This window comes from Diprion similis, chromosome 2 (genome assembly GCF_021155765.1).
Source record: "Diprion similis isolate iyDipSimi1 chromosome 2, iyDipSimi1.1, whole genome shotgun sequence".
In the NCBI taxonomy this organism is placed as follows: domain Eukaryota; kingdom Metazoa; phylum Arthropoda; class Insecta; order Hymenoptera; family Diprionidae; genus Diprion; species Diprion similis.
In genome coordinates this window covers 6709925-6721932 of record NC_060106.1, presented here as the reverse complement: position 1 = coordinate 6721932, position 12008 = coordinate 6709925, and the positions used below count along the sequence as shown (strand labels likewise).

Sequence of the window (12008 nt, the reverse complement as noted above, 5' to 3'; positions counted from 1 at the left end):
GAGGTATGTTTTAATCCTAAATTTAAGGGTTTTATATACGAGTGTAATATTTTTATTTTCGTAATACAACCGTACAAGAAATATCCATTCTAATATTCAGTCCATTGATGAAAATTGAATTGATGGAAATGGTTAGGCTGTAAAATTTTATAGCTGCAATGAGAAAATTAATGTGACAATATCGATTAATGAAGCTATAAATGTATAGATCTCAAGTTGCCTGGCCTTAGTCCAACTGAGAGGTAATAAGAAAATACTTTTTTTTTACAACTGTCCCAACAATTTTAGGGAAGTAATCCTTCAATGATATACGCTCTAAACTTTCGTTTAATTTTGCGAAACAGTTATTACGGATCTAACTATATAGGCAGTAAATAACGTTTGAAAAAGCGACGTCAACGCGCTAAACCAATATCACAACGAAAAATGAAAACTGAACGTAAAACTTTTATAGCATATAGGCGAAATAAAATGGTTGTTAGAATAAAATGAAAAAAATACGTCGACCCAGTGTCGTCGGTAAGCCTGCACCTGATCACTCGTCGAATAGAATCTATCTCGATCTAGGCTTTAAATCTCTATCTATCTATGAATGTAAAAACAACTTGCAGCAGTGTGAGGCCGTAAAAATGGTCACCCAATTTAAACTAGCCTTTTCACATTTTCCGGTTAACTTCAACAATCACCGGTTGAATGAATTTTGCTCACGTTATTCACACGAGTAATTAAATACGGACGGATACATCAATTATTTGCAAAAGATCCGAGGCTACGTTTTTTTATTTTCCTGCTATTTTGATATCTTGAACTGTTTAAAAGGATACAACAATCCTGCAAGTTTCAGACCTTACGAATTGCGAGAAATACAATGATCAGTTTTCTGACTATGAACAGATTAGTTTTTACATTCGAATATTTATCGTATCCGAGTTGTTTTCGATCTACAAAAGTTTGAATTCTCCAACTATATAATACATTGCTGGATGAATCCGCTGATGAATGCAAAACGAATCTGAATGAAATGACGAATTTCAACACAGTGTTTTTCCACAAACAGTAAGACTAAGAAATTTGGTAAAAATTGGTGAAAAAATGAAATTCTGGCTCGGATTGTTTACCAATAATTGTTGGTCCTGCCCATGTGTTATCCGAAAAATTTATCTAGTACAAAGATTGACTTGTTGAAATGAAAGAGGATGTAGAGCACTAGAGAGGAAGTTCTTTGGATAAAGAACTTCCGCCGAGCGAATAAAATTATTTCAAGTAATAGAATGTACCTAATACAGAAGGGCGCATGTACAGTGTTCTGCAATTCACTCGAAGTTGATAAATAATTGATGAAAGTCTTTGAGCTTTTGAAAGCTTTATAAGACTGTCTTTTTTTGCGGGGCGGGAGGAAAAGTGGTCAACTTGTAAAGGTCATCCGGTCTGACGGGTCCATCGTATGAGCTGAATAGATGCTCGGTGGGGAATTTATGTTATGAATTATATAACGCCACTTCAACTCGAGTAGTTTAGGGTTGAACCCGTTCCTTCCAGCTCGTGTCTCTCTATTTCCTCTTTCAGCCACTCCGCCGCAGCGTTTCGCCGCAGAACGTTGCTTCCGGTTATTTTAAGGGGAAATTTAGCCGCGCAAAAATCGCAACGAATTAAAATTTTCCGGTAAAAGAAAAGCTCGCGTTCTATCTTTTCGGCAGGAAACTAGACGCGCGGATGGATGGATAGAAGAAACCGGGAAGTGATTAGACAACGAATGACTTTTTCTGTTTAGTCTGTTCTATTCCAGTCGTTAACGGATTTGATTACCAAGGAAAAGAAAAATCAACGCATTTGGGTTGAGATCAATTGTTGTCTTAAAATAAACAGAGGAGTTCAAGGCTGAACACTAATCGTAATACAAAAAGCTGAATGACGGAGGTTTAAATTTGATAAACGTGATCGAACAACTACTTTTTCAAAAATTGTCTCTCCATTGCTTTTCTTGGCATTATCGTTGTTATTGTTATTATTGTCATTACTTCAAACGATTCAGGATCACCGACCCACCTGCCCTCGTTCTCGTAGAAAATCTTAACACTGAACGGTTGTAAAAGTACGTCATTGTTTTCAAGTAAAAAAAATATTTATATCAGCAGGCGCCCATGCCTATATAGTTGTGAAATATCGAGTTCAATCAACCCGCGTTCAACTTCTCTGCTAAAATTATTCGGTCGAACGATACTGACCGTGGAGAGAATAAGCTGCGAACGGGTGATATTTTTAATACGCTTTTCGGCTGTGATGCAAGAATCGTGAATTATGTCTTCGTTTTATTATTCATTTATTATCATCTGTATCAACGGTTTTCACATACTCAGTCAATTTTAATTCCGCACCGAGTTATGGGGTTTTTCAGTCGCGTTGTTCGTCCACTTTCGCTGCTTTTTCCGCAGTTTTTCAATGCTGTTTCACATCAGTTAAAATCCTTGAAGAATATCTTTGGTAAAACCATTACGTTGGGATTTCCCAAGCAAGTATGGTGTACCAACTTGCCGCATTTCGAGATTGCGCAAAGCGGAATTTCCTGGCATTTCTATCGACTTGATCCGACGTCTAGAGTCTCCAACTTACGTACGGATTTCGAAGTGGCAGCTTCTCGAACTCGATAAATCTTGTTTCTCTGCATCACGTATTGGTGCACGAATTCCTGCAGCGTGAGATGTGCGCTGGCTTGAGAAATTCATGCATATCGTACTTGTGATGAAAATCACCAAGGAAATGTCCCGCACGTGTAACCCGGGGAGTTGATTCGTGTCGAGAAAAACATGACAGCAACTAAACGAGGATGGAGAGAAGAAAAAGTTCCCAAAGCATTAATTCAAAAGGTTATTTTTCATCCTAAATACGGCTGTTTTAAGCCGGCGCCTCAAGCTTTTCCTCTCTGAAAAATTTTTAAAGTTCCCCGCTCATCGGGGTACCGCTGATTCGGTCACGTTTTAATTATTTCTGCGACGAACTTAATATTTCAGAATGACCATAAAATTCAATTATCAATTAACTTAAACTCTTCGGTTGCCTGACATGCTGGCGAACCAAATTGAATGCAAACCCGGAAGTAGAGACGGCTTCCGTTCAAATCATGTTCCATTTTCGTGAGAAAAAACATCTACAATGAATCAATGGAAAATGTTCACAGTTTACTCTTTTATCTGTCGTAATAAACAGTATCGTTTCAACTTTTTTTTTTCAATACAACAGCGATAATAACTACGTCTTAACGTGTATTTTGTTTGGGAAGTTTTCCTGCAGTAATTGACCAAGAAAATTACAGCTTGTCTTAGTGCTGCATATTTCGACTTCTTATGAGAATATAAATTGACATGGTTGTTAATAGAAAACAACATTTAATATCGCAGAAAATAACGACACTCTGAACTTCAACCATCAATTTCCTAATTTGCAGAAGATAACAAATTTTTAACTCTTATGACATTTTTATAATTAAGAAATTTGAATTATTCACGGTAAAAATTTGCAATAATCATGTAAGAAAATATCAAATCAGCTTGGAATGAAGCTATAGTAATTAATAGAAATCTTTTTAGATACGTAAATCCCGAAGAAAAGAAAACCTCATTCGAACCTCAGAACTGCGCATAAGTTCCGATTCCGATGTTCGAAGCTGTAATGAGAACGAAAATTGGGACTCGTTTGACCCTTGGAAGCCTCGATTGCAATATTCCTGGTTTAAACCTTACTTAATCCTTGAGGTTTTCTTTTCTCAACTTTCGCAGATTTGAGGTTCAGTTTCGATCCAGAATGTTTCAAAACTTCGAGGTTCTATTGAGTCAAACTGAGCTGAGCTGATTTGGAGAGTGTCAATCAGGCCTAAATTCGAGTCAGCATATCTGAACTGCAAAGCAATCGAGTGTCAAGAGGTTCAATCGAGTTCTGAAATATCGGCTTGGAAAAAATAGCAAAAAAATGAAATGGTAACGAGAGACTATAACCACAGAACATTGTTAGATCCTGTGGATAAATCGCATGCTAGGTCTTACACCAATAGATCACGTGCTTAGGGTATTACTCTTCCATGTAGAAAAGGGTTCCCGACCTTCTTAGGACAATGGGAGTAACTTTTTCGGTGTCTTAGTCGGAACAATATAAAATACATAATATATTTTGACATACTTGACCCTCGATAACGAAAAAATTATTGCCATCATTATTCTTTACTCTCGTGTAGGACCTGAGCGTATGTCGTTTGTATGTCCATTCACAATGCGTCTGATTCAAAAATATTCGGGGCGTGGCTGCATTTTTGTGTATCTACAAGGATATTCGGGCCTCAGGAATTGAGATCTACAGTTATTTTTCAGCGGTATATCGGGTGTTTCCAGAAAACAGCAAAATTTGATGTACTTTGCGCTTTCCTCAAAAACTGTTATCGATATACGAAAAACGACTTGACAGTCATGTAGAGCGGAAAATTCTACATCGAATCATGTCTTCAATTCAGAAAAAAGAAATGATGTCATCAAAATGTTTTTTTTTTCTTAATTCGTTAATCCGACTCCGTTTCCAAAACACGAGGACATAATTCGATGCAGAATTTTCCACTCTACACAATTGTCAAGTCGATTTTCGTCTATCGATAACAGTTTTTTGGGGAAAGTTCAAAAGCGTCAAATTTTGCTGTTTTCTCGAAATACCGGCTATACCGCTCAAAAATACTTGCATGTCTAAATTCCTGAGGGTCGAAAACCCCTCGACCCAAAAATGCAGCCACCTTCCGAATATTTTTTTTATTCGGACCTATTTCTACTAGACTATTCTTGCGTTTCTCATTCATTGGCACCCCACACAGGCTGCAATATTCTACAGAAATGATACTGAAGCTCGTTCTCTTTCTGGTTACTGTTTCCAGGCGGAGGTCGAAAGTGGTGATTGCCTCTGCGGTAGCAGAGGACAGTGGACGTTACGAATGCGTGGCGGAAAGCACCGCTGGACATCGAGCCGCCCTGGCCGCCAAACTTCTAGTCACACACGCTCCAGAAACTAGTGAGTAACGACAGGAACCCTTCGTATAAAAAGCCTTGAACCCCCCGGCAGTAAATCTGCCCCTTGAGCTTATATATTCTTTCCGAGTAATTTCATTTCCCGTCTCGACCCTCGATGCCCTGCAGGAGTTTCGTCCTCTCCGAGGCTCGTGGATCGATTTCACTTTCACTAATCTAATCGAGTGTCTCGATCAAACGTGCGAATGCCCGCGTCCTTAAATAGACCTCGAGAAGACGCGCTTCGACGCGATTCAACGACGACGCACAATACATCTCAGGCTCTAAATACCGAACAATCCCCTCGCTGTCCTACGCTGTTATAATATTAGATTCCACAGGCCTATGGATGAACTTCGAGACGTAAACATCGCCTCCTTCGTCCTTACCGTGACGCAATGTTTAAACGGCTGGCACGTGTTTCCAAAATTTTGTCCGTCTGTCCCCAACGCGCAAGTCTCGTATCGCAAACCCACAATAGCCGAGTCTCTGTTTTACGATTCCCAGACGCGACGGAACCTCAATCAACCTCTGGAACAACACGGCGCCAAAGTCACAGCCCGCCAAAATGAGCTTTTGCCTTCTTTACGCTCATTTTTCACGTCGCGGTCGTCGAGGGAAGAAAGTATAGCGCGATTTTCACTGCAGCCACCTGACGCTGACGTTCATTGACCACGTACATTTTTTTTTTTTTTTTCTTTCTCTTTCCTTTCATTTACATCCGCCGCACTGGTGAATGATGTAAATCGACTATCCCACATTGTGGTGAAAAAGCTCTGATATAATGGAATAATTTAATAATAATCTATGAAATTTATGCGGGCTCGTTCACTTTTGCGGGTAATCACTGATAGATTCTATAACATAGCTAATTTTTATTTACTTGCTTCATGGGGGAAAATAACAAGTCGGATTTCCATACGCGATGGTATTCATTTATATGCACAGTATTTTTTTCGAGTAAAAACTATACAAGGATTCCCATAAGGATTAACGATTTGGGTGTTGATGGTACATCCACGAATGTTTTTTGAACTCGTCAATCGACACAATCGACGACATTTTTAATCCAAAAATGTGCTACTCTAGTGATTACCGTCACGTTTTCGGTTTTTTCTTTTACCTCTTTCCACATTCAATCCCATGTGAATCAGCTTTCTCGAATATTTCACTCGACGTGAAAGCCCTTAAGAGGGTATATACGAGTGTACACGCTGAAAAATATTGTGAATTTTAGAAAAATGTATCTCAACAAATAATCATTCAGTTTAATCGGAGTTTATTCTGATGAAAGTAGTATCGACGGAGCTTTATTTAGCTATTTTTTCATTGCAAAACTTACCATGCAAATGAAACTCGATATCCATGATTTTAAGTAAATGAAACTCTCTAATCGAATCGAACAATTTATTGTCGAGTTGCAAATTCCAAAAATCAACGCACTCTTTTAGCAGTCTACTCGTATGCCCCGTTAAGCCGCGTTCAGAACACATACCTGTTGTATATATATATATATATATAAACACATCAGTTGATATCGATATCCCCGTATCCCGTAGACGCCACTATAATAGGAGAGACCAGCTATTTATCTTTCCGCACGGGCTGAAGTAGTCTGTGAGAAAATATATCAGCAGGTGCTCCACCTAAAGTGGAAACATTTGTAATCCTGCGCACCTATCATTGGCATATACATTACACTTTTGGTGTAATAAATTCTTTGACCAAAGGCCAAAGCGAAAGGGCTCTCACCCTCACGTCAGAGGACCCTTTCCACATCTAACGAACGACTGACTCGATGAAATTATTCCTTAAAACAAGAAAGACCCAAAATCGGTGATCACTTGATTAGGTAATGCAGCATCCTTGTTTCCGCAAAAACTCTTACGGAACCTGTAAAACCTAATCGTCATCTTCGTTCTTATGATTCAAATGAATAGTTCAAACACAAAGTCGTCGAACAACTGCTCGACAAGTAGTCCATTCCATTAAAATTTAAATCCATATTGCTATCTAATCATTTTGAAAAATCATCAAAAATGTCATACATAAGTGGAATGAACCATCTCAAATCCATGATCACCACCTGGATCAAGTTTGATGGAGTATTTGAGTTGGCAAAGCGGTTCCAATAGTCCAATAATCGACTTTCCAGCAGAATCTCGATCTCGAGAGTCAAGAAGACGACGTTACATGGCATGATAGAAAAAGCCTATAACTATAATCCGCATTCGTTGGTAGTCTGACGACGCGAATTGCCGCAATGGCAAGGTGATTAATGCGCCCGTCAATGGCAGCCGTACCTACGTGTCCCATTGCGCATAATGTGCAGGATCGGTAGGCAGGTGGTAATATCGGGGCATCGGGGTGGACTCGGGAGTCAAACGGAGTCTGCGGTCAGCTGTCACCTAACGTCCTGCGAATAGGGGGTCCGACAAAGGGAAATAATTAGGACTGTGGCGGGTGGTTACGTCAAGACTTCCCGGACTCCCAGGGGATCTGCTGACAGGCTTCCGACGCTACTCGGAGGGTTTTCGCGCGTGTCAAGACAAGAAATGACAATGAGCGTGTACGTGGTACACGACCACCTGCCTCCGCTTCTCCAAGGAACAATTTCTACCAGATCACAGAAACTCCTGACGCTGCTAACGTCCGCTCAAATACTCTCAACCTGGTGGACACCACTCCGAGACATCCTGAAGTCTAGCCGCAAAGCCTGCTCAAGATCGTTAATTATTCTGTGCTGAAATGACGACAATAACCTGTTGTTGAACCGACTTAGATACCGAGGACTCGGTGCCCTCCCTTCCTCTCTTTTTTCCCATTGACCCCTCTCGAACTTAGTTTCTGTCTACTTCTTTCTTGAGTAATTTTTTTAGTTTTATTTTCAAATGCGTGTAATTGTGGCCAGTGATTATTGGTGCTGGTTGTTTTCTATATTGTGCTGTTTTTTTGCTTATGTCGATGTCAACTGGCTCCAACGGCTGAATTAAAGTTTTGGAAAAGAGAGGGGAGTGAAAACTGTTTGAGAAATTTCAAGCAATGTTATTTGCGCCAATGATAGTGAAAGTTGATAATACGGTCAAATATATAGACTTTTAATTTCTGATTGCAGAAAAATTGCATTATTTTTGAAATTTTATTGACATGTTGGGGTTTACTGAGTGAATGTATGATTATGTTGATAATGAGGTTATTGTGGGTTTTGCCGATATTCGTTAGTTTTTTTTGTTCATTACGCAAAGTCGAGTATTAAAAGTTATAGTACTTTGAAAAGGTCGCAAAACCGCAGCCGACGTCTGCTCAGATCAGGAGTTAGGAACAATTCGATGTCCACAAAATTGCAGCACTGCGATTGAAGAAGCTTTTAATAATAATGACAAGATTTAGCAAAACAATATCTGCAATGAAAAAATAGGTAGGTACAAAATATGAAGCACTAAAGAAGGAAAATGAAAAAAAATATCGACACTGGGTTAGGATACGAATATTATACCCATTTGCGACTTCTGTTATTCTCAGTAGGTCAGATTTTCGAAAATCGTGATGAAAGATCGCTTCGATCTAGAATCGTGAAGAGGTTTCTTAAAAAAAACTACATAAAAGATTCCACCCCTTAAAAAAGAATTTCAAATTCAACCCGTACACGAATGCAGTGAATGCATGCATGCATGTGTCTAAAATTGCGATAAAAGAGAATAGGATTCGGGTCAAAGGCATATAGTCTTTTTGACCGAGCATAAAAAGAATGAGTTTCGAAGCTCGGAGGTGGGCGGAATCGAGTGAGAATGCCCCATATACAAGAGGACCGATACAGAAATGTATACATCGCTGGCGAGAGTTAAAACACCAAGTAGCGCACATGGAGAGAAGAAGAGGAGAAGAAGAAGATGAAGCTAAGAGGGAGAGAAAGATGGCGAGACGGCGCCCTGGCTGTTAGCTAAACAAACATGGCTAGGATCCCTTGTCTGAGTATGCATTGGTCCTACTACTTGTGACGCGCATGCCGTCGCACACACTCCCTTCATATCCAGACAAACTAGCCACGCGCCACGGGACGCGAACCTATGATACGAGTCCACACTCCACTCCACTTCACCGCAGATGAGATGAGATGAGATGAGATGAGATGAGATGAGATGAGATGAGATGGGAGGAGATGAGACGAGAGAATATACACCTAGTTACGCGTATAGATGCGGAGCGGGGTGGGGGGCTGCGGCAAGGCGGAAGTGAACGTAACCCGTTGCAGGGACGGCTGCCAAGCGCCTAGATCCCCACAGAGCTTGCGACGTGATCTTTGATCCATACGAACGATGCAATTCCTGGGTTTTAAGGGGGATAGACTGGCGATACAGAGGGGCAGGGTATAAATTCCGAATTTGAAAAGTTACGAGAGGGATTGACTCCGAGTTATTTGGTGGCGAAACTTGAAGTGATGAAATCGAAATTTGACGAAATAGCGAATGGTCGAATGGTCGGAAACCCGACGGGTCAAAGTTCTGAAATTCAAGATTATGGAAATTCAAGTTAAATATAAGTATATGAAATATTGGAAGAAACGAAAATTAGAATAACCAAGATTTTTAACGTAAGAATATCGAAAATCTGAAGAAAAAAAAAATCGAAGGGGTAAATTTTACTAGGTAAGAGAGAAATTCACGAAAATGAAAATCTTCGATAACTCGGAATTTCCATGTTGCAGATTTTAAAATTTTCTCATTTCTGCAGTTTGGGAACTTTGACTTGTCGGAGTTATGCCCTTTTGGCATTTGGTCCTTTCGGAGCGTCGTACTTTTAAAACTTCGAGCGTCGGGTTCTGGACCATTGGAAACTTTGACGTTTCGTCAAGTTTTGATTTCTTCACTTTAAGTTTCACCGCCAAAAAATTCGGGCTTTGTGAATTTGCTTTCGGTAATTTTTAAATTCAGAATTTTAATCCCACTCCGATACAAATTCATGCAATTTTCATTATTCAAATCGAGTGATATAAAGACAAATGGTTTGACAGGTAAGTTGAGAAATTGGTAAACTGTACAGTTTGCATGAAGGTTGAAAAAAATTGTTCTAGATAAGTCGAAAAGAACGCAAAAAAGTATTCTTCGTCGAGCTTATTCGTTCCGTGATTTGTTGTATTATATAAAAAAACGTTGTAACGCATTTTTTCAGTCGCTAATTCGACGACTAAAGGGATAAAAACTTACCCTTAGAGATTGCAGCCTCTGATTGTTGAGGGTAAACTTTACGGGTGTTTTCTACCCCCTTAATGTCCCAATGGGCTTGTAAAAATACGTTTCTTGTGTTTTTTTTTTTATTTACTACAACGTATTACAACTGAAAAAATTAGTGAGAAACACCTCGAGTTCTTTCCTTGTCAGTTTCTTGGGGGGGGCAGGTCAGTGATGCTCTACATTTTTCCAATTCACATGAAATTTTAAAGAGGTTCGAAACCCGTGAAATATCTTCGCTCTTAAAATTTAGTCAATTCAAAAAAAGATTCAATCTAAGCACGTCAGAAAATGTCGCCAAACCAAAAAGTCAACATTATACCATCGAGAGAGAATATCAATTTCATCAATGCACTAGGATAGTGAAATCGAAAATTAATTACCAAAAAATGCTAATGAACGAATCGATAACAGTCGTGCACAAAATATTCTCGAATCAAAATATTACAGTATCAAAAAAACAGCAATTTTTTCTAACCTATCGTGAGTCATACTCGTTCTTTTTATCTAAAAACCAAGCAGAAGGTTAAAGCGCAATACATATAACGAAAAGAAGACAAAATCGATTTACTTATACCGATTCCGTTGACAAAGCCCGATGCACAATTTATTTATATTCAGTCATTTATTTTCAAGTATCCTACATCCTTTATCTATCGAAATAAAACTCGGGTTGGCATTTTCTTATCAAGCGAAAAGTGATACGTTTTTAATGGAAAAAATGACAAACGTGCCAGATGTTCAAGCCTTTGTTGTCGCGGTGAACTGATAGGAAAGTGTATCAACTCTTAGGAACCATGTTGGCCTGTTTGGGGGTTGGCATTAAATCTCTGCATGCACAATAGTGAGGTGTCATCGAACCGGGAAAAATACGTTCCGTTTAGCTATGTTGCGATATTTTTCAGGGTCCTTTTCTCGACTTGGAGATTTCCTATCCAGGTACCTACTAGCCTACCGAAATTTTAAATTCCACCCCCGCTCGATCGCTCCGGTTACATACTCCGAATAAATTATTTCCACTATACAGCTCCATCGAATCGTCTGATCACGTCAGACTTACAGCGTCACGTGACTTGACTGCTTTCAGAGCGTAACGTCGGCATGAAACGGAAACAAAGGAAAAGAAATGAAAAAGAGGAAATGAGCTCACTCCATTCTTGGTATGTTCGTTGGGATACAGAAACAGCTGAATCAAATATTAGATTAATCTAATCGGATCACTCGTGCTTTGTAAACTTTATACATAAGTTAGAAATTACCGAAACACAAGGGATCTTAAATTTCCAATAATCGGGGATTTGGATTGGTTAAAAAGTTACTTTAAGGAACCCTAACGCATATTCAGATCACTTAAATTTTAACGTTATACATACGGAGTTACGGAAAGTAAGAAAAATGATAAACTCTAAGTATCTCGTTGATGAATCGCGACCATTTTTACCCTTCTCAACTTTATGCAGAATTTTTTCCTCGGTTAGGGTAGTCAAGAAAGATACTTTTAAAAATGAAATTTAAGGAAGTTAGGAATATTGCGAAATACGCCCACCCCTTGAACCGAGACTGGAGTTGATTGGGTCCGTGTTCAGTGTGCAGTCCAACTGTTAAAATACTTTGCTGGTGAATGTTGCGTAATTCCGTTTGTAGTCGACACGTGATTAACCGAAATTCTCAAAGCCGGTACAACGAGGCATGAACCTCGTGTGTAGAATATTTGCTAGGGACGTGACACGGTCAACTCCGCATT

At 39.3% G+C, this 12008-nt stretch overlaps 1 protein-coding gene across 2 annotated transcripts in view; it reads left to right on the top strand.

The window, feature by feature from the left end:
- LOC124416155 (protein vein) overlaps positions 1 to 12008 on the top strand; it is a 235837-nt gene that overhangs the window by 144957 nt on the left and 78872 nt on the right. For both annotated transcript variants that reach the window (XM_046897077.1, XM_046897076.1), the window contains exon 3: positions 4907 to 5040. In XM_046897077.1, the coding sequence (XP_046753033.1) occupies positions 4907 to 5040 (134 nt within the window). The remainder of the gene's footprint in view (positions 1 to 4906; positions 5041 to 12008) is intronic.